Genomic DNA, 23,216 nt, shown 5'->3' with positions numbered 1-23,216 from the left:
CAGAGCGTCGTCCTCTGACCGAGCACTCCCACAGCGCTCTGTGTGTGCGCGCCCATGTGGTGCTAAGGGAACATTTTGACTAAGAGAATGAGGTCTTCAACCAACATCGGCAACTCCCTTTGTTCCCGAATCAGCCCTCAAGCACTAAGTCTGGCCCTTCTCGTGCCCAGTCTTCCCCGTAAACTCAGCTCTCCTGTTGGAGACATTAGGTATAAATTCAACAAACGTGTACTGCTCCCTGTGGGGTGACCGCGGGGTAGCTCCCGTTACAGGCTTCTCCACGAGTCTTATGTCGGGGTACAGACCTGGGCTGCTGGCTCTGAGCCTCACTCCTCTCAGGCAGGCCTGGGGTTTGTAGCCATAGTGCTTTGTGCCAACCGCCACTCAGAGGCGTGTGCTCAGGGAGACACTAACACAGTCTATGCACCCTTCCTAATGCGAACTTCAACTTTGAACCTGAATCTGAGGTTGAAACAAAGACTCCCTGGTTATTGTTTGTGCGACTTTAGATGGTTCTAGCGAGCGAGGGTCTGGAACTAAGAGCTTGCATTTGGCTTCGCTTTCAAACACGTGTCCCCTCTGGTTGGCGTAGCTCAACCCTGCAAGGGAACAGCGAGGAAACCCACTCTTATCCTGCAGTAGCAAAACAGTGTTCCACAGGCCACGCAGTGCTGGTGGGACCTGAAGCCAAGCCCCCCGACTCTCAGCTGCCTGCCCCCCAGGCCGTAGCGCTGCCACCTCACGCCCTCATGCTGGTGTGGCCCATCAGAAGTTGCCAGACACAGTGCTCGTGGGTGGGCTGTGCATGTAAATTGGCCCCCAATGCCAGAGGAGCTAGAGGCCAAAGAACATGCTAGACAAGCCCAGCTGTCACCTAAAAGAATTTATATTTTTTTAATTTAAATTCTTTGTTGTTTTACATAAGTCTCCTTTTTGCCCAATTACCTCTCTCTAGCCACTCCCATCCCCAGCACATGCCCTCACCCTCCTATTATCTGTGTCCATTAGTGATGCTCACACCTTGAAGAATTTAATAGGAAACTCACTTGGGGGAAGTGGTCTGGACCACTATTACCGCACTCCCCTCCCCCAGCCTCTGTTTTACAGCTAAAGGTAGTGAGGACTGTGGACGGCCACAGGGTCAGGTGCTGGGACTCTGGTGCAGGCTGCAGTAAGAGAAACATGGGGAGGGGAGGTTGCCCCAGAAAGAGAATTAATCAGAGTCCAGTGACCAGCCCAGAGTCACCTGGGAGAGGAGAGGGGTCCAGGCTCTGGTTCACCCAGATGTCAAGACAGGGGATTCGCTTTAAGATGGAATCACCTAATGTCCTTCACACACATTAACTCCACTCATCAGCAGCAAAGTCATGCTCTCAGCAGGCAGGCTCATCCTCTCCATTTCACAGACAGGACAGAATCAGGGAGGGTGTGACTACGCTCACCAGCTGACCTGGGCAGAGGAGGGCAGAACACCCAGGCCTGGGGCTCGCTGCACGCCCTGTGCTAAGCCCTGCACAACGCAGCCCTGCCGGAGGCTCTGTGGGCTCTGGGAGCTGACACTCTCCCGACTGCATTCTCCAGCAGCTGGGCTCACTGTGGTTAGAGAGACGTGGCCTCCACCTGCCCTCAACTCAACCACATGGCGTAGCAGTGAGTAGATCTGAGTTCAGATCCAGCTCCTGTCCCCTAAGAACTGTGACCTCAGCGAGCTGCTTAACATCTCTGAGTCTGAATTTTATTAATTTGTTCATTCATTCATTCGTTCAATCAACAAAACTTGTCTGAGGCACCTGCATCTCTCAGGTGGAAATAACAACAGCACTGCCGTTTGCAGAATGGGGAAACTCGTGCAGGCAAGCCATGTGGCTGAGAGCCCAGCATGCGAAGGTGTGTTTGCAAACTGACTCTGCAGCAGGACAGACCCAGCTTGGAGTTCTCTCAGTCTCTGTAGAAGAAGCTGGGTCCTGACAGGCCGAGTGTAGAGAACAATCATCTAAATGAACATAAAGTGTTAGATGCTTTGAGCGTGTGTACCCGCTGAGGCAGGTGAGAGTGTGAGGAAATCCCTCTGGGCTTGATTTATTTACCAGGGGCCCAGCGCACAAATCCGTGCACCGGTGAACACAGGGGTGGGTCTCGGCCCCTCCTTCTGCTGCCCCAGGTCTCCTCTCTGTCCGCAGCCCCCCTCGCTCTGTTGTCGCTCTCACATGCTGATGACATCAGCCCCGCTTACACCCGATGACAGCGCAGGGAGATTGGGGCTGGTGCCAGCAGCAGGTGCGAGCAGGGCCGGCGCCATCAGTGGGTGTGAGTGGCAGCTGCTGCCCCCATCACTCCCCAGGAGCAGGGGGAGGTGAAGAAGCCCTCAGGGGTGATTGGGACTGGCAGCCACTGTTCACACCCACTGACAGTGCAGAGCAATTGGGACCCGCGCTGGGTGTCGGCAGCAGGTGCAAGAGCCAGATGGGACCGAGGCGCACGGGGGCAAAGAATTTTCAGTAACCACCAGAGGCTCACCCCAATGACAGCGACCAGTGCCCCACCTTGGTCTGGCACACCCACTCACCTGTTCCACCATCCCGCCATCCTGACACCCGCCATGCTCCACGCATGCCCCTGGTGCTCAGCACACATCATAGCAACCAGTTGTTTGGTTGTTCCGCCATTCGGTCTATTTGCATATTAGGTTTTTATTATATAGGACATTTTTAAATTGATGGAGTGATATTAGTCAACATGACATGTAAGTTTCAGGTGAGGTTCTATGTTACAAGATCTGTATATTGCCCACCACCCAAAGTCACATCTGTCACCTTGTATTAGAATCCTCTTCTCTCCCCACCTCTTCCCTCTGACAATTTTCTCGCTGCTGTTTGTGTTCACCAGTTGTAGCTTTATACCCCAAATATGAGTGAAATCACGTGGTTCTTAGCTTTTTCTGATGGACTTATTTCACTTAGCTTATATTCTCAAGGTCCATCCATGTTGCTGCAAATGGCAGTACTTCACCCTTTCTTATGGCTGAGCTATGTCCCAGTGTGTGCAACCCAGTCCTCTATCGCAGGGCACTCTGGTTGATTCCATGTCATGGCCACCGTGAATAGTGCTGCAGTGGCTGCACCAGCCTCCATTCCCCCAGCAGTGAATGAGGGTTCCCTTTCTCCACAACCTCTCCAGCACTGTTGTTGCTTGTCTTGTTGATAATGGCACTCTAACTGGTGTAAGGTGGTAACTCATTGTAGTTTTGCATTTGTTTTGCCAGTGAAGATAAACACATTTTCATATTTCTATTGGTTCATAAGTCTTCTTGGGAGAAGTGGATTTTCAGGTTTTCTGCCCACCTTTTGTTTATTTGTTTGATGTTGAGTTTTACTAGTTCTTTGTATATTTTGGAGATTAAACCTTTGTTGGAGCTACTGTTTGCAAATACTATTCCCCATCTGGTTGGCTTCCTGTTGGTTTTGTTGTCTGTTTCTTTTGCTGTGCAGAAGCTTTTTAGTTTGTTAAAATCCCAATCATTTACTTTTGTCTTTACTTCTTTGGGGTCAAGTTCATAAAGTGTTCTCTGTGACCAAGGCCCATATGTTTGGTACCTATGTAACATTTTCAGGATTGTTTTTGGCTATTTGGGGTTCCACACAAATCTGATAATGTTTTGTTTCATTTCTTTACAAAATGCCATTGGGATTTGGATGGGGAGTGCATTAAATCTATACATTTCCTCCTCAGGATTTTAAAATGAATTCCTTTTACCCACTTGGGAGAGAACAAGGTGTCAAATGACCACTGAGAGTGATTCTGGGGGAAGGAGAGGCTGTGAGAGAGACGAGGGCGGCTCCGGGCAGAGCCCTCCAGGTGGCCACAACAAGGACTTCTCTGGCAGCCTAGTAAAGAATACGGGGAACAATGAAGGAAGTGGCTCCTCAGAAATGTGAGCTTGGGATCCGTGCCTTGAGGGTGGCGGATAGTCTCTGGGAGAATCTGACTCTGGAAGGTGCAGGAAGGGCTTCCTGAGGACTCACTAGGCTGGGGTGTGAGAATGTCTGTAAAGGTCCCGAGGGTGAAGAGGGAGACTCCGGAGCTCTCCTGGTGCTTGGAGAAAACCATTTTCTGAGCCACATAGCTTGCGATCCGCGGAGAGGGCTGGGGCGGCAGGCTGCAGGGAAAGCTGCAGACAGGGAAGGCTGCACACGGACTGACAGGTAAAGCTGGGAATATCCGGGGAGATGGATGTGGAGAGTGGACAGCGGGCAGGCCTCTGGGAGCATGGTGGCTGGTGTAGAGGTGTGGGTCTCCATCCTTAAACCTAAACAAAAAAGGGTGTTAGCAGGGGCTCAGGGCCATGTTGGGGATGTGCGGGAGGGAGGGCTGCCAGCTGCTGTGTAGAGAACAGGACACAGAGCGGCCATCATGAGCTCCGGTTCGAGATGTTCAATGGGAACGTGGGCTCAGGGGGGCCAGGGCAGGGCAGTCTCTCGGGTGGGAATCCAGCTCTGGACTCCAGGCTGCTCCTGGCGGGATTTAAATTATGAATTTGAAAGCGAGGAACTCTCTGGCCCAGGGGAGTAGCGAGGATCTCTCTGGCCCCGGGCTGGGGATAAGCATGCCACAGGTGTGTTGCTCAGGGTGACCAGGATCACATTGCAGACCTAACGCGGGTCTGACACTCATTCAATGGTGCAATAGTCGCCTCTCCAGGTAACTGTGGGTAGCCTGTAGCCATTCACTAGAGCAAGGGAGTCAAACTCCAAGGCTGACACGGGCCAAATACACAAGGTTTATATTTATGTGGCCGCAGAAAAAAGCTTCAATTTCCATAGAAACGTAGGTTTATTGCGATAGAGACATGCTGAAGACAAAGGCTGAAATAAATGAGTCATTGTTAACATAAAATAATAGAACATTTTAATAGGCATTAATATTTTTCTTAAACATTAACTTACCAGACTGATGTAACTGCACAAATTAATAAGCGTAATGCAAACAAACCTATTTTTCTTGATCTCTGAAAGTGAAATATTTCCTGTTGCGCACACCAAACAAGTCACCCCAAAACTAATGACGTGGCCATCGGCTGCTAAATTATTCACTGCTGGTATTAGTGGAGAGAAGTGGTGCGCCTACGTATAAGGCAGATAAGAAATGAACGCAACACAAAGATCGTAACCAGTCATTAGTGAACGTTGTAGTTCGTTATTAATAATTATGTATGATAGGATAGTGTACAAATTAAGTTAGGAAATTTTTATTAAGACGTTTCTTATATCCCGTTATATTGACTGGGTCACAAAATATATTTATTATGGGCCACAAGTTTGACATGCTTGCACTAGAGCCTGTGTTTTCCGTGGTGCCATGGCTGCTGCCCCAGGGCGCTACGCACAGCTGTGGAAAGGCCGGGCACTGGAGACAGCTGTTCTGCCGGCCGTGAGCAGAGACAGTCCACAGTGACAGAGAGACTCGGTGGAAGCGGGCAAAGGAGCGGAGAGGAGCACAGAGATGAGGGCATGGCTGCTCCCCACACATGTCCCGGCACCACTGGCAGCTGGCCTCGCAAGGACACACTGCAGATGGCGTTGCATATGCTCATGCTCTTGAGCAGACAGTGGAAGTTGTAATTTCCCCACAGAGTATTCTGAAATAATGCTTTCAAATTCATAATTTAAATCTCCAAAATTACAGTGATTTAAGGAGCAGGATTATAGTAATTTACATGGAGCCCTGTATGGTTGGTGTGTGGGACAATGGTACTTGCTGTGTTTGTGCAGATCCATTCCATACCCATTATGCTTCCCTAAGTTTTCATATCTGACCAGGCCCGCCTGTCACCAGTGGTTCCTCCCGGAGTGTGAGGTGAGGAGTGAGAAGGAGGACACGCTTGCCGTCAATATTGTGATCCCCCTGGAGCAGCACTGGGCCTTGTTCTGAATCCTTTCTATCCCTTTAGCAGCTCTGTAATGAGAGGGATATTAACACATGTGGCCTCCCTGTCCCCACCATAAAGCACATGGCAATGCGGTTTGTAAGAATGAACTCCCACCTCCCGCCCAGAGCTGGGATGAGCGGGTTGGCCCAGGCTGCACTGGAGCTCACAGCCTGGAAGCCCATTATGGGCACAAGGAGGTTCAGTTGTTCGTATGGAAAAGAATACAGTAATTAATGGATAATGATATCAGAATAAACTTCCACACTCCCAGGTGGAGACCTCCCTGTGCCCACCGTGCTCTTCCTTCCCGGCTCTGTGGTGGCATCGGGGAGAGCTTGAACCCGGCGCCGGGGAAGTGTTTCCACCACAGAAATTAGCGAATGCTGCCGATCAGGGCCTTGTTCCTGGGAAGCCCGCACAGGCAGGCATAGCCCGCTGATCACCCCGCCCCCACCTTCCCCTCAGCATTGTCCTCTGAGCGCTCTGCCCGCTGCCCTCTGGCCCCTCCTGCCTCAGGCCTGGGGCACATGCTTGGCACTGACAGCCGGGCTCCTCCCAGAGTCTGGGACCCAGCAGTCCCCTTGGGCCTGAGCGCCTGTCTTTCTAGCATCAGTGCTGCTGGTCCAGGAACCATATCTGGAGGCCCGCCTCCTCTGCCTGATGGACGGAGGTCGCCACGGCCAAGCCTAGGCACAGGGAGTCCAGCTTCTGTCTTGGACGATGGCATGAAGCAGTAAATCAACAGAAGGCAGAGCCACAGGTTTCAGTGATGACAGCTGTGTCTTCTGCCCCCTAGCATGTGCATGGCATGGTCGGTACCTGGTGGGTGAGGCAATTAGCTTGTATCCCAGGGCACCTGGCTGTGTTTCTCACTTTCCCTCCCGCTGCCTTTCTGCAATCAGATTGCACAGGTAATAGCTGCCAAGCCACTTCATTGGAGCTGATGAGGTTAGTCATTTCCTGGGGGCTCATGGAAGGATGGTGCGAGATTAATTTTCCAGTTGGTGTTTAGGGGCTCGTTAGTCTGTCTCCTGCGTTCCCAAAGGCAGGGAGGGTAAATGGCTCAGCTGTCACTCTGGTTCTGGGTAAATCACTGCACCCTGACTTCTGCGGGTTCCCATCTCAAGGCTCAGTAAGACCATGCTGTTGGGGCTGAGAGACAATGGGGCTGGGGTCTCCTGAGAACAGCAACGTGGCAAGTGGGCTGGGCACCAACACAGATATGCCAGTGCATGGGCAAGTGGGAGATGGACAGGAGAACAAACTTGTGAGGAGAAACATGGGAGGAGCTGGCAGGGTGAGGGGGAGCATGGGAGGAGCTGCTGGGGGCCAGGAAGGCTTTCTGGAGAGTCCTCTGGGTCAGAGCAGAGGGGTGGATGCTGGAGCCCTCACAGTGACCTCAGGCTGATGGCTCTTTCGTTTGGTGTCAGTGTCTTTCTCAATGAGATGCGTTTCCTGTGCAGATGTACGGGAGACTCTTGTGGAGGAAAGAGAGCAGGAGCCCATGCAGGGTTGGGGAGGAGGCTGGGCAGTGGCCCTTTGGCAGATTACAGTAGCACCTGTGGAGGCCCTACAGGTAGGCAGGAGGCCCAGTGAGAGTCCAGTGTGGACCGAGCTTGGCCCCCTTCAGTACTCTACGGTGACATCAGGGAGGTGGTCCTGCCTGCTCCTGACTCTTCGGTGAGAGGAGTACCGGGGACAGTCTCTGCTGAGGCTGCAGCTGTCACAGGAGGGACTCAGCCCCATTCCGGTGGCCAGAGCACATGGCCCCATGGAACGTAAGGTTTTCCAAGAAAGCTGCGCTGGTGCCTGGCAACCCCTGAAGGCGGGTGTGGGCACTGCCTGGGTTCTAGCCAGACATCACCTGCCTCTCCTGAATAGAAATGATTGGCCAGGGGCTCCAGCAAGTAGAAATGTGTTGGTCACACACACGCACGCACGCACGCACGCACGCACTCACACACGAGGTTCCACTGGGAAAACAACATCTAAAAACCCAAAGCTGTAGCGTTTTGGTGTTGGAACCTAATGGAGAACTAAGTGGTGGACGTTTTGTCCTAGAAATGAAGACAACAGAGAAGAGAGAGAAAACGGCCTTCCTTAATGCTGGCTGAACACAGTATCCCCACACCCAATGGGGTTTCTCTCCTGAGCCCAGGGGCAGACGAGGAGCCTGCTTAGAGGGTGCAGGTGCTTCTCTGAGGCTGCACAGCTGCGACCCGCGCTCCCGCAGCTGCTGAGTAACGTGCAGCCAGTGGTGCCTCCAGGACTGGGGCTCGAGGGGAGGACAGAGAAACACTGATCTCCACCTATAGACAGACAGAGGCTCGGAAAGACTAAAGTCCTTTGTCCCAGTTCTCACATCTGGCAGGGGACCGAGCAGGACTGGAACCAGGTCTTCCCTCTCTGGTTCCTTCACTTATCGCCCCCTGAGCAAACATGGAAGGCCTGGGGTGTCCCAGTTCTCCCCACCCCCTCCTGACTCCATAGAGAAGCAGCTACGCAGGCAGGAGGGAGCAAAGCCTGTGTGGCCCTTCCCGCCTCCAGACAGTGCGAACCGCACATTCCATCCCCTTTGGGGAGAGAAGGTCCCCGTACACCATTCCACTCTGGCTTCCTTTTCTGTTTCATCCTCTGCTCCTGAGCCTTCGCCCCTTTCTTCCCTTCCTCCCTCAGGTCTCTTCACCTTTTTCTGGGCCCAACTCCTGGAAATTACCCAGGGTTAGCCCCTTGGCTGCCTCTCCCAGCTTTTGTGGCTGACCTGGGGCCAGGGCACCGCCCTCTCGGCTCCTACACCCGCTGCCAGCCCCTGCCTCCCACCTCTCCCATTTCTCCTTGGTCCCTCAGATCGGCCAGTGGCACGTGGCAGATGGCCTCAGCATGGACAGCCGCCTTTACGCCTCCAACACGTCTAACAGTCTCTTCAACACCACCCTGGTCGTCACCACCATCCTGGTAAGCAGGTGCCCCCGCCTTTGGCTGCTGCTCAGGGTGCCCCCCAGATCGACTCACAGGCTCCCCGGGAGCGGAGGAGGGCGCTCTGTCACAGCCCCAGGCCAGCTATTCACTCCTGTTGCTGTTTCCTCTGGAAACGAAGTTTGATGGTCCCAAAGCAGTTGGGAGGGAGGGAGGGATGGAGACGCCCGCCCCACCTGGGGATGCTCCTCCAGGCAGTCAGGGAGTGTGATGGTGGAGGAAAGGGGGCCTAGAGGCACCAGCCGGAGAAGCCCACCAGGCTGTCCCCTTCTCGTGCATCACAGCCACCTCTCTCGGTGCCCATGGCCGGCAAATGCCCTTACCAGGCCCTGCAGGCCAGCGGTGCTCCTGGCCCACGCCCTCTTCTCAGCAGCTGAGGAAAACATGCTCAGCCTGGAGCCCAGGGGCCTCTGCCTTTTCTATTAGATTCAGATTTCTTCTAGAATCCCCACACCCTCCTCCCGCATCCTCCTCCCTGCCAGGCACTGCGCTCCTTCCTGCCTCAGAGACGGAGACTCTGTCATGTCCTCAGGTCAGAAGTCGGGGCAGCCAGGCAGGCTCCGCCCTGGCCAAGGTAGCCTTCTTCCCCCTGAGGACCATGCTTTCAAAGATGTGTCAGTGCAGCCACCTGTGTGGATGTGGTAACAAGACATGGTTCCTTCCCACCCCCACCCTCCCCATTAACTGCTGGGCAGCACACCTCCTTGCCCGGCCACCCTGTCATGGCCACACTGATAGGGTCCAGCCCCAAGCTCAGCCTTATGGTCACTAAATGTGCACGGCCTGCAGGTGCGCTGCTTCTCTGAGGCTTTCAGAGATGCTGAAGGGCTCGGAACCTCCATCACCACCTTCCTGAGCTGCTGGCCCGGGCTCTGGGCTGGACTGGAGGTGCTACAAGCAGAGTGGGGCGCCAGCCAGGAAGCAGGTGCACACCTAGCACCTAAGGGTCCAAGGGGAGAGAATCCCAACCTCCGGAGGTCAGCAAAGCCTTCCAAGGAGAAGGGGCGTGGAAGCCAAGCTCCAGGCCAGGGCGGGGAGGGAGGAATGAATCAGAGTGTCCTCAATGCCAGAAATGCTCGCAGAGCAGATCCCCAGCTGAGCCTGGGGGAGCGGTGAGCTCCGAGGCCAGAGGCTGTGGAGGGACTTGCAGGCCAGGCTGCCTAGCTTTCCCTGCCCCGGGTGGGAGGCAGGGGCCACTGGCTGGTTGATGGGCATTTATTATCTGTTGTGCTGGGCGCTGTGCTGGGAAGATAGGTCCAGGGCAGAGGGAGCACTGAAGCAAAGGGCAGGGTGAGCAGCTCCCGTCTCAGCTCCTCCCTGAGCCATGGCCTCCGCCTGGAGCACATCCACTCACCTCTGGCCACCACCAGCTCACAGAGCCACATGCCTGGGTTCAGGGCCCTGGGCGCCCTCCTGCTGCGTGTGCAGATGAGGAGCTAAAGCTCAGAGAGACACAACGGGCGGCTGGGGAGGCTCTGCCCAGGCCTGCTTTCCTCTCCCCATGCCACTCACTCAGGGCCAGTCACATTCCCTCCCCTCCTGTGGGTGCCACCCCGCCCCCACTCTCCGAGAAAGGCTGCCCTGGAGCCTGCCTGTCTGTGTGGGAACCTGCCTGACACTTCACTTCGTGACTGTCAGGGCCTTGACTTTTGACCCTCAGCTTCTGCTGTCTTCTGTGGCTGCCCTCACCCCCCTAACATCGCGGTCTCCAGGAGGTCTGCTTACCCCTCTCAGTCCTTCCTGGCTTCTTCCCCTCAGTGGCCTCACAGACTCTGCACCTTCCACCCTCCCGAGAAGCTACAGGAGTCTCCCAGCCTCGGCCTCAACCATCTCTCACTCCACATGTAAACCAGTTCAACAGGTTCCAAATTCTTTCTTTCTACATCATCAGGGCCAGGAGGCACTGTACTCAGCCATTTACCCAGGCTCCAAGGGTCTGAGGCCCTCACCCCTGTGTGCCCGGTGCCCCCACTGTCATCACGCCTGATCCTCTCTGTGTCCCACCCGAGTCAAACTGAGGCTCAGGAGTCAGAATTTCATATCAGGCAGTGTCTGTTCTCACCCTCTTGCTTCTCAATATTCTACACTATTATCTTAAGTCTTTAATACTGGTAATGCTTCCCTACTATATGTGTGGTGTACAGGCACCTTGTGCTGGCATCCAAGGCCCTACTCACCTTAATTCATCTCCCTAAATTTTTTCTCTTCCCCCTCTCTCCCCATAGCCCATGCTTCCCTAAATGGAGGGCTTATTGTCCCCTGAATGCCCCTGCATGACCTCACTCAGGATCATGCCCTTGATCACGCCCATGGGGCCTGCCCTCCACACCCTCCCATCGGCCAGTGTCCTGTAATCCTCCAGACCTGGCTCACAGCCCGCTCCTCCTCAGAGCTTTCCAGAGGCCCTGTCCCTCTTCCACCACTCCTGGCTGGCCCAGCGCCGCCGTGGCTACAGGTGGTCAGCATGTTTTGACCTGGCCCACTGTAGCCTCAGCATCCTGTATCTCAGTGCTCAGTGATAGGCCCGTGTGCAGTATACACACAGACCAGGGATGGAATGGGGTGGGGTCACCTTACACAAGGCAGAAGACCTTAAGCTCAACTGCAGCGGGACTCCTGTTTGTTCCTGGTAAGAAAATGCCTTGAATTGGGAGGAGAGGAGCTCACCACCACCTCCAAAGTAGCCGTTATTTAAGCCACTTCCCTTCATCTACCCCATTGCCTCCCGGACCTCCTGTGCCTGGGTCCCATCTTGTGTGGCTGAGACACCAGGGCTAAGATGAGAATGACAGCTGCCCAGTTTTGCTGCAGGAAAACCCATATTTAATGCTGAAGGGGAATCACCAGGAGATGGAAGGCAATGACCGCTACGAGGGCTTCTGTGTGGACATGCTCAAAGAGCTAGCAGAGATCCTCCGGTTCAACTACAGGATCCGCCTGGTCGGGGATGGCGTGTACGGCGTTCCCGAGGCCAACGGCACCTGGACGGGAATGGTCGGGGAGCTGATCACGAGGGTAAGGAATGAACAGGTGATTTGGACTTGGGGTGAGCTGGTGAGGGAGAGGGAAGGATATGGAGCTGTGCTGTGTGCTTATAAATCCTCCATTGATTCAGTCAGTCATTCATTTTCATTTGTTTCTCTGCTCATTGCACCAATCTTTGCTGAGCTGGTCCTGGTGAGAATTACTGGTGACTATTTAAAACTGTGATGCTTTCCGGGTCCAGCCCCTGTAACCAGTAAGGGAAGCTTTGACCAATTCACAGGAATCAAAGGGCTCCGTGTTTGGATAATCCAGGCTCTCTTTGTTCTGATTATGTTATTGCCCATGAGCACCCCCTGGCAGGGCTGGGACAGGTCCCAGGAAAGTGAAACACACCAACATCAGCTGACTTTGACCTTGAGAGGTGCTGTCAGGGAGAGATGGTTAGATCACAGGGGAGGGGGGCCAGAGAACCAAAATGGTGGCCTAAGTAAATGCTAGTACTCACCACCTCCAACAACCACATCAAAATTACAACTATAATACAGAACAACCATCATTCAGAGCTGTCTGAAATCTGGCCGAATGGAAGTACTACACCTATAACCAGAGGAGGAAAGAAGAAAGCACATCAAGACTGCTAGGAGAGGCAGAGGCACAGAACCAGCTAGTCCGACACTCATGTGTGGCATGTTGTTAATCTGGAGGACTATCTCGGCTGCAGAGGCCTCCTATGATTAGCAAAGGGTCCCAGCCCCACACCAAGATCCCAGCCCAATGCTGGGAAGAGAACCCCTGAAACTAAGCTGTAAAAATCATTGGAAATTGTAGCTAAGTGACACAGAAGCTGCTCCAGGCAGTTCCTCTTAAAGAACCCACACAGAGATTTACTTAGACTTACTCCCCCTGGTGATTCTCTGAGATCCTGTCCCACTCAATTTGTAGTCCCACGCAAGCAGTTTGCAGCAGCTTTTCCATATGAATAGCCTATCCTGGCTCAGGATTCAGACTTTCCTAAAATCTCTCAAATAAGCAGTAGCTGGTGTCAGCCTGCCCCTACTTCTCAGTAAGAGGCCCAAACCCAACACAAGTGGCATTCATCTGCAGATCCCTCTGTAGCTATTACCAAGTGGCCCCAGTCAGGGCACAGGTAGTGACTGACTTTGCACCCTGCTTGGAGGCCCCAGAGGCAATGCATCCCATGGATAGCTTTAGAGCATACCAGATTACAACTCTACACATCCACAAGTCACTCAAGGGACAGACTCAGTGAGCACCAAAGGCCCACTGAAGCAAGTCCTCTCCATAGGGGCACTCCTGCACAGAGTTCTTCCACTGTAGTTGCCACTGGTCCTTACAGCCAATTGGCCTTGGAGTCAATCCCTCCAGTGATGCCAACAGCAATCATGGCTCAACTACAAGATAGTGCACATAGCCCACATAGGGGCCCACCTAGAAGGCCCAGTCAGATGACTGAGGAAGCTGAACCACTGATCCCTAGAGGACACCTACTATACAAGGCCACTCTACCAATTCCAAGAGACATAGCAGCTCTATCTAATGCACAGAAACAAACTCCAGGAAGCAACCAAAATGTGGAGACAAAGAAACATGCCACAAATGAAAGAACAGAATAAATCTCCAGAAAAATAACTAAATGAAATGAAAGCAAGCAAACTATTTACAGAGTTCAAAACAATGGTTATAAGGAAGTTCATGAAACTTAATGAGATCTTCAAGGGACTTAGTGAGAACATCAAACATATGAAAAAGGATCAGACAGAAATGAATGATATACTAATTGAAATAAAGAATAATGCATCAGGTCAACAATTTGGAATATGAAGAAGCAAAAAACACCAAATCAGATGAACAAAAAGAAAAGAACATCCAAAAATATAAAGATAGTGTAAGGAGCCTCTGGACAACTTCAAATGTGACAACATTCACATCATGGAGGTGCCAGAAGGAGAAGAGTGAGAGCAAGATATTGAAAACCTATTTGAAGAAATAATGACAGAAAACTGTCCCTACTTGGTGAGAGAAATAGACTCACAAGTCCAGGAAGCACAGAGAACCCCAAACAAGAAAAACCCAAAGAAGCCAACACTAAGACACATCATAATTAAAATGCTAAGGGCTAAAGACAGAGAGAGAATATTAAAAGCAGCAAGAGAAAAGCAGTTAGTTACCTATAAGAGAGTGCCCATACAACTGTCAGCTGAATTCTCAACAGAAACTATGCAGGCCAGAAGTGAATGGCAAGAAGTGACAAATAGCAAGGACCTACAACCAAGATTACTCTACCCAGCAAAGCTATTATTTAGAATTGAGGGTCAGATAAAGAGCTTCCCAGACAAGAAAAAGCTAAAGGAATTCATCAACACCCAACCAGTATTATATGAAACTAGAGGCCCAGTGTATGAAATTCGTGCAAAGACCAGGGGGTTGGGGGTTCCTCAGCCTGGCTTGTGTCCTTTCTCAGTCCAGGAGCGCTCAGGGGATGTCTGACTGATGGCTTAGTCTTTTGAACTTCTAAGCCATTAATTGGACATCTTTAGTGCTGCTGTGGAGGCAGGAGAGAGTCCACTCAGCAGCCATGGGTCCAGCTTCTGGCTGAGCTGTGCTCCCCTTGTGGGAGTGCACTGACCACCAGTGGACAGCTCCTGCATTGAGTGTCTGACCCCTGGTGGTCAGTGTATGTCATAGCGACCAATCATTCCACCCTTCAGGCCATTTGTATATTGGCCTTTTATTATATAGGATGTTGAAGGGTACTTTTTTTAAAAAGAACAAGAACAAGAAAAAGAAAAAGATTTTTTAAATGAACAATAAAATGGGGGTGGGAAGCATTATCTATCAACAATTGAATCTAAAAATCAAAATAAATGAATAAGAAATCTAAAGAACAAAACAAACTGATAAATAAAATAGAACCAGAGGCATGGGAGCATGGAACACACTGACATATATCAGAGGGAAGAGGGGGCAGGAAGAGGTCAACCAAAGGACTTATATGCATATATGCATTATCCATGGACACAGACCATAGGGTGCGTGGGGTGTGATATGAACCCCACGGGGGAAAGGGGCAATGGGGGGAAAGCAGGACATCTGTAATACTCTCAGCATTAAATATTTAAAAATAAAGAAATAAGTACAATCACAGGGAGGAATCGGAATGAGCATTAGTCACAGGTGCAGTTATGCTTGTGTCGTTTTCACAGTCAGTACAAGGCTGTGCCGGGGTCTGAACGCCGAGTTGCAGGCTTCCCCTGCAGCCCTGGCCTCCAGGGCCTGTGCCATCTCCACGGGAGGCTGCCTGGGTGCAGGCCGTGCCTCTCCCCCACCCCACCCCCTGCTCCACTCCTCTGCTGCCCTCCCTGCTTTCTTGCTTTCTTTTCTTTTTTCTTTACTCCCTTCCCTTCATTAAGTGGATTAATGTGGTTTTGTAAAATTTATCTTTATGGTGGAAAGTGTCACAGATGTCCCCTTTGTTTTTTTGCCCATTGAGCCCTCCACCCCATGCCCATCCCTCCCAGGCCTTCACCACTATGTCTGTCTGTGGCTCTGCAGCATGCATACGTGCCCCTGGTTAATATGGTTTGACCCTTTACCTGCACCGAACTTGGAATACCAGATGCACTTTTTAAAATCCGAGGCTTAAGACTTACATTTTAGTTGGGGCAATACATAAGCTACCCTTGACAAGGCATGTGGGCTCTGTGCAGGCTGGACAGGAAGGCGTCAAGATCTGGGGGCACTGAGGAGCCTGTCTGGCCATGTGGACCCGGCGGGCACACAGCAAGGCTTGTGCAGAGAATGGGGACTGCCCTGTACTGCAGCCCAGGGGGGTCAGACGTGGGACTTGCCCTGGAGAGCTGGCAGGTGCAGGGCTGAGCAGTCAGCAGGCAGGTCAGAGGCCCAGGGAGGAGCCTGCAGCTGCTCCCTGGGGCAGGGCAGGGCGGGTGAAGACCTGGGCGGGGCGGGGCCTGGCGGTTTGGGAGGTGCTGCTTTTCTCCCAGGTCAGCCCTTCCTGCCGCCCTCCTGCTCCATCGCCTGTGGGTGGCAGCCCGGGATGTAGACCAGAGAGCTGAACCCGAGGCCAAGCAGCACCTGCACCTCAGCCACCACCAGGTTCTGCCCGAGTTGGGAGAACTGTCTGGAGTTCCTGCCCGCGGGCGGCACAGCCTTTGCCTGCTCCCCAAGCCAGCTGGCCACTGCCCTGTCTCAGCAAGTCAGCGCCTGGCTACCCTCCCCCCCACACACACCTTCACCCCTACTTCTCCACCCCTGAATCAGCCAGCCTTGGTCCTTCCTCCCTCACCCCGGGATTGTGGGTTCTATCCTGGCCCTGAAGCCAGGGTCCTGCACCCCGCGGACGTGTTTCCTGTCCTTGGCCGATGCGTGGACTCGGTGTCACTGGGCTGGAGGCTGATGAGAAACAGGCTATTTCCCCACCTGCACGGGCTCTATGCTGGACCAGGACTGCTGGGCAGGCCACTATTGGACCCGGTGACGGGCCAGGCCGCCCTGCTCGCCATGCACGTGCGTGCGGGAGGCATGTCCACCTGTGGGTTTCCTTCTACAAAGAGGCCTCTGTTTGCCAAGCCAGGTGCCACTAGGCTCCCGGGAGGACCCATTTGTGTCATCCACCTGATGGGCCACCTCCCTCCGAACGAGGCGCAGGGGTCAAACCAGGAGCTGCAGCTGCAGTGCACCCGATGGAGTCGCCAGCTCATGGGCACAGAGGAAAGCAGAAACGGTCCCGCTCCAGGGAAGAGGGCAGCGTTGGTGCAGAGCTCATGACTCACACAGCTGCTGTGTGTGTGGACCGAGCACCGCCGGGCACTTCCCGGCACCATTTCCTCCCCAGCAGCCTGGTGAGGTGACTTTTGTCGCTCACATTTCATCACCAACAGGCTGAGGTTGACGGCAGCTCAACAGAAAGACTAACTCAGGTTACACAACTAAGAGCGGTTGATCTGAAATGCAAAGCCAGCCCTGCTGACCTCCACATCTATGCTCTCTAGTACCCTGGAAGCCCCGAGGGAATGGCAGCCATGAGGGCTATGTGGCGCAGCGGGACTGAGAGGCACCGAGGCGGGGCGCGTTACTGGCAGAGGGATTGTGGGGACAGGCCGGGAGTCTGAATACCGGCTGCCTAAGGAACACGCAGGGGCCCGGGGCCGTCACAGAGAGGGAAGGCCGCGGCGGGAGGCGATGCTGGACAGGCAGTCTAGGGTGGGTTGTGGAGGAGGCTGTGCGGTGGCGGGCTTACTTCCCAGGCAGCGGGAGCTGCTGGTGTCTGTAGGCAGGGTCGAGGTGATCAGGTCTGTGGGTAGAAACAGCCTCTGGAGCTGTGGCCGCCCAGTCATGTCCCAGGACCACTGTAGCTCCTGGGCCACCAGGAACCCGCGTTCACTCCATGCAGACCCACTGAGGTGGGCACCCAGAGGGGCAGCGATTTGCATTCTCCCAGGCTCCGAGGTGCTGGTGCGGGTTAGGGTTTGAGCACTTGGGGCCATGCAAGTTCACGGCTGATGGAAGCGGCGGACGAGTGCAGGGACTCGGGAGTGACCACGTGGAGACCTGGACAATGGGCAGCACTGAGGTTCCAGTGACGACCATGGCCCACGGGCTTGGAGCTGGGACCCAGTTATTAACAGGAGGACCAAGACAGGAAGGGAGAGGAGGCTGCCGCTGACGCCTGGTCTCAGTGTTGGTGACAGGTGGCCAGTAGCTCAGGGCCGGAGAAACAGTTCCCAGAAAGAGCAGCTGCAGGTGGGAGAGGGAGGCAGCCGTGGCCTGGGTCTGAAGCCCTGGGTCCCGGTAGAGAGGGGTAGGAGAGCGCGGGTGAAGGAAGCCAGTGGGAGGCAGAGCTGGCGCGGCTCCCGGGAGGCGTCAGGACAGAAGTAATGAACCGGAGCACCCACTGCTCACTGGTCCTCATGCCCTTTCCTCCCCGTGGGCTGCCCAGGACACAGGCACCTGCGCTGCTGGCATCCTTCTGTGGCTTGGTAAGTTGCCGTGGCTCCCGCCCCCGGGGATGGGGAGAAAGCCATGGCCCGGAGCCTCTGCAATGCTGGCATGGAGGGACTCCGCCGTGCTCTCCCTCCCCTTCCTCCATGCCTGTCACCGGCTCCGCGGGCACTTGCCCTCTGGGCTCCGCTCCTCAGCCTTCCCACCGCCTGTCCTCAAGCACCTGCACAGGCATGTGCCCCGGCCACGGGTAGACTGTGTCACAGGGTCGCCGGCCAGCGGGTGACCTGGCGGAGCGCTGGCCTGGACATCGGGTTGTCCCATGGGTGTGACCGGGATGCCGCGAGGGTGACAACGAGGATGCATCCTTCTTGCCTCTGCAGTCTTTCCCTTCAGGAGAGCCCGTGGATCTGTGGCTCTCTCAGCAGGCAGCCTCAGGACCAAACTGCCCCATTTGAACCCAGGTCTGTCACTTGCTTTCTCTGAAACTTGGGCAAGCTCCTTAACCTTTGTGCCTCACTTTCCTGATCTGTGAAATGGGGTCACAGCAGTGACTTAGCGCCGGGGGTGTCGAGAGCACCTAGTGAGGCCATGCTGGCTGTGTTTGCATCACTCAGCGGCCCTCAGGCCTCCTCTGCTTAAACCCTGCAGGGCCTTCTACTTCTCTCCTGGCTGCACCTTCTGCCTCAGCACACAGCTCTCTTCTGCCCTGGCTCTCTGCCCTCTGGCCTCCTCCAGCCTCTGGAGGTACCAAGCTTCTCCCAGGCAGTCCCTCTCAGCCCCCCCCCTCCCCCCCGAATACTCGCCCAGGCCTTCTCACAGGTGCATCCCATCAGGAAACTGCCTTCCACCCTGGGAAAGGCCTGGGTCTCTTAGGCTCTGCTCTGTTTTCCCCTGGAGCCACACCACCTCAGAACATGTACACGTTAGAGCTCACTAGGCTTGCTGGGCCATCTGGTGACGGTGCCGCTGCCACAGACTGTCGGCTCTTTGCTTCCAGGGACCGGTTCTGTGTCTACACACCCTGCCTCCTGGGACCCTGCCTCCCGGCCCCTGCCTGAGCAGGCAGAGTCAGTGACGAGTGAGGACGACGGCTGGGCACTGAAGGGGGGCTGGAGGGGCAGCGGCTTCTGCAGACAGTCCCGGCCCACCTCAGTATCCCACACTCAGGGAAGGCAGAACCAGACACACAGGGCTTCTGGGGACCCCCCCATGAGCTCAGTGACCCCATGTCACCCTCAGCCATACTCAGCCAGAGCCTAATGTGCCCTCCACCCCAAAAGCGCAGCGGGTGGGTGGGATAATGCTGCCCCCATTCCCACAGCCTCAGGCCGGCCTGCTGGAAGTTCCAGGAGCCTTTCGGTATAGGGGGGGGGGGGAGAGGAACTGCAGGGACAGGTCCCTGGGAAAGAAGGTTCCAGGAATGCTCAGGGCAGCCTTTTCTCTCAGCATCCTCTCTTCCCGAAGCTTCCGAGTTAACCTCTCACAGAGCTGGTAACGGTGCAAGGACCGTGAGGCCAGGGTCTGAGGGGCTATGAAGCAAGAGGTGCCCATGAGCCTTGCAAAGGATGGGCAGCTGTGGGCCTGGCAGGGAGGGCAGCTGCCTCCACAGAGGACAGGAGGAGGGTGTGGGGATCGGGTGGACGCTGGATAAGGGCCTGAGAATAGAGGTCTGGAGGCTGATCAGGGTAGTGCCCTGGGTCCGAGGATTCGAAGGAGCTGGGCATCATGCTGGGCTTGGTCCTGCCTAGGAGCCCGAGAGCGTCCTTCCTGGTGCTGCCCACTTCCAGCCTCTCCATGTGGAGCGTGTCCCCATAGTCATCGCCTCAGGCTTGTACTCTTGTGAAAAGATTCCCAAATGTCAATCTGCAGTTGCCTTTATGGGGGAAAGCTGACTGTAGTGAGAGAAACCTGAGGATAGAGCTGTTGACTCTGGTTAATTGGGAGATATGTGTGTGTGTGTGTTTGTGTGTGTGTACAATATGTGTGTATGTGTGTATATGTATATGTGTATGTGTGTGGTATGTGTATACATGTATGTGTGTACAATATATGTGTATACAGTGTGTGTGCAGTATGCGTGTGTGTGTGTGTGTGTACTCTGTGTGTGTGTGTGCGTGTGCGTGTGTGTGTGTGTGTGTGTGTGTGTGTGTATTTAAATAGTCCCAGAAAGGACTGGGTGCTGTGTTTACTCTGACACATCTTATCAGTTTTGGTTTCTAACATTTCCTTCAATTCCTTCTTTCCAACCAATTTTCTTTTTGCCTCTTCCTCCTCCCAAGTCTTGCGATGCCGATTTGGCATCCACCACGCACCAGCCTGGCATGGCTCTGTGGCTGACTGGACACAATGCAGGGCTGAGGTTCTAAAAGCCCCAAACAGCACTCCACGGAATCTCCAAATGCAGATGTTCACAGTCTCCCACTCCCACTGCCCTCCCTGGCCCAACAGTCTTAGAGAAACAGAGTGTATTCATCTCTTTCACGACCCGCATGGAAAGAGTCCCAATTCAGGGTTCGGATTCTGGAGAAGGGCCACACACAAATGAAGAGACTTAAGACTTTGAAGAAATTCAACTTGGCGACAAGGGGGGCCAGGCGGCAGTCCAACTCTAGTGGGAGAACTACTCCTGCTCTGGCCCTGCCATCTCTTTTATTGAGGCTTTGGGGAAAACATCTTAGGCAACATAAATAGAAATTTACATGTAGCCCTTAGGCAGGAAATAACAGAAACTTACACAGGGACAAACAAGGTGGAGGCCGCTTCAGTTAACAATGTCTCAACTAAAGGGTGAGTGGTTAGAGCAATTAAGGTTGTTGACCAGCCTTCCTGGCTTCCTGTCAACATCTCTCTTAAGTGAAACTGATTTGTTTCTGGCAAGAGTGAGCAACAATGAGCCACTCACAGTTTTATTTTTCATAAACCATCTCTTACATCTACAGGCTAGTTTCTTGTCAGCCTGACCTCCCTATATAAGGCCCTGAGCTTATTAACCTGCTAAGTCTCCTGGCGGCTTTAGCTGGTGGAACAGAGTTGGGTTGGAGGATTGGGAGGGGGTCGTAGAGAAGGAAATGACCTTGCCAGGGAATGTACCCTCTCATTCATCACACACCCCTGGTGTGGAAAGTGAGGACCAGTGTCTCTCTCTTATTCCTCCCAGTGACTTGGGAGAAATGTGTGTGAATGTATCTGTTTGTAGATGGTTGGACACTTCACTTTTCGAAACTTCTTTCCTCATATTTTTCACCAACTGATCCACAAGGATTAGGAGTTAAAGAAGCTGAAATATAGCCCTAGTCAGTTTGGCTCAGTGAATAGAGCGTCGGACTGTGGACGGAAGGGTCCTGGATTCGATTCCAGTCAAGGGCATGTACCTCGGTTGCAGGCTCAATCCCTGGGCACCTGCGGGAAATAACCAATTGATGTGTCTCTCTCTGTCTATCCCCTTCCCTTCCACTCACTCTAAAAATCAATAGAAAATATCTTCAGGTGAAGATTAACACACACAAAAAAAGAAGATGAAATGTAAACCCATGACGACCAGTCTAGATGCACGCTAAGTTCCTAGGATGCCAGCATCAGTGGGCAACTTATCACATATGCACTTTAATTGAGTCTTTCGGGTGATTGGCAGCTGGGGTCAAGGACTACATTGGAGAGCCTCTGAGAGGGACCCAACACTCTCTTCACCCTGACCCTCAGCTGAGGGATGAGGTTACGGAAGCCTTGAGGAGGGCAGTGGCTAGGGCAGAGCATGGACTAAAATGAACATCAGCTCTGGCCTCTCCCCACTCTGTCTGCAGGGGAGCAGCCCACTAGGAAGCGAGCTTGCTTTGCAGTGGGATGGAGTTAGATCAGATGCAAGAACTTCTGGCAGAGGGAGCCAACATCCCTCCTTTCCCAGAGGACATTGACTCAGGACAGACCGTCAATGTGGGCATTCATGTGCCAGCTAGGGGCAAAATGAAAGGAAGGAAACATGTTCAGAACAAACTCTGCTGACTTTACATGAAAGGGACTAGAGGGCCTTCTCTCAGGTCTTCTGTGGAAGATGAATCTTAGCCTCAAGAGCAACTTCAGTGGCCAGTGGGCTGGGAAGCCTACGGCTTGGTCCCAGCTCCAGGACAACCTCAGTGATGCCGGGCCACTTACTTGATTCTTTGGTCTCCATTTCTTCAACATCTGCTCGGAAATGAATGGGTTCCTTTAGATTGTTTTTAATGCCTGTGGTTCCATTACTCTTATATTTTACTAGAGGCCCGGTGCATGAAATTTGTGCACTAAGGGGGTATTCTCAGCCCAGCCTGCACCCTCTCCAATCTGGGACTCCTCAGAGGTCCACAGGGATTGGCCTAAACTGGTAGTCAGATATCCCTCTCAGAATCTGGGACTGCTGGCTCCTAATGACTCGCCTGTCTGGCTGCCTGATTGCTCCCTAACCACTAACCTGCCAGCTGGATTGATGCCAAACCACTCCCCTGCCAGCCTGATCGCCCCCAATTGCCCTCCCCTCCTGGCCCAATGCCCCCCAACTGCCCTCCCCTGCTGACCTGATCTTGCCCCCAACTGCCCTTCCCTGCTGGCCTGTTCACCCCCAACTGCCTTCCCCTGCAGGCCATCTTGTGGTGGCCATCTTATGGTGGCCATCTTGTGATGACAGGAGGGCCACCTAGGCTTTTATTAATATAGATTGTAATTCCATCCCCTGCAAAAGTGCCTTATACAGCGTGGGAACTCAGTGACATTTTAGTGACTAAATGAATTAATAAGTTGAATAAAAAACAACTCAATGTTGAGGTTTCAAGAAACCTACCAGTTTTCCCCTTTGAAACCCCTATTCCAGTGCCTTTGAGTCTCTCTCTGAGCAGTCTGTGTGGTCCTTCCTGCCTTTTGTTCTTACTTAGTGTGCAGAGGATCTAACCTCCAGTGACCGTCAGTGATCATTCTGACCTTGGAGCAGCTTCTTAGAGTCACTCCCATGGCAGAGAAGCCAGACCAGGGTAGCATCCCCCAGCAGCAGTGGCCCTTGTCTCCGTCCCGGTGCCCTGTCCCATGCGGCTTCCCCTCTGATGGGCTCTCTCTCCCTTCCAGAAAGCAGACCTGGCCGTGGCCGGCCTCACCATTACCGCTGAGCGCGAGAAGGTGATTGATTTCTCCAAGCCGTTCATGACTCTGGGGATTAGCATTCTTTACCGCGTTCACATGGTAAGCATTTCTGTCATTCATCGTATTCGCATGCAAACACCAAGTTATATAGTAATTAAGAATGACTATGGAAATATTTAGAATTCAAGACTCAAGTGCTAATATGCTGGGCTAGTGTTTCCCCCAGCAGCTGCATGATTGGTAA

The 23,216-nt window shown here is 53.5% G+C and overlaps 1 protein-coding gene across 4 annotated transcripts in view; it reads left to right on the top strand.

Annotated features, from left to right (window-relative positions):
• GRIK4 (glutamate ionotropic receptor kainate type subunit 4) overlaps positions 1–23,216 on the top strand; it is a 245,804-nt gene that overhangs the window by 184,387 nt on the left and 38,201 nt on the right. For 3 of the 4 annotated variants that reach the window (XM_084868422.1, XM_084868423.1, XM_084868425.1), the window contains 3 exons: positions 8,774–8,881; positions 11,714–11,917; positions 22,958–23,071. In XM_084868422.1, the coding sequence (XP_084724548.1) occupies positions 8,774–8,881; positions 11,714–11,917; positions 22,958–23,071 (426 nt within the window). The remainder of the gene's footprint in view (positions 1–8,773; positions 8,882–11,713; positions 11,918–22,957; positions 23,072–23,216) is intronic. The other variant, XM_084868424.1, reaches the window with a different exon arrangement.

The sequence above is a fragment of the Pipistrellus hanaki genome (assembly GCF_964339955.1).
Source record: "Pipistrellus hanaki genome assembly, chromosome: 19".
Classification (NCBI taxonomy): Eukaryota; Metazoa; Chordata; class Mammalia; order Chiroptera; family Vespertilionidae; genus Pipistrellus; species Pipistrellus hanaki.
This window is presented reverse-complemented; position numbering and strand designations above follow the sequence as displayed.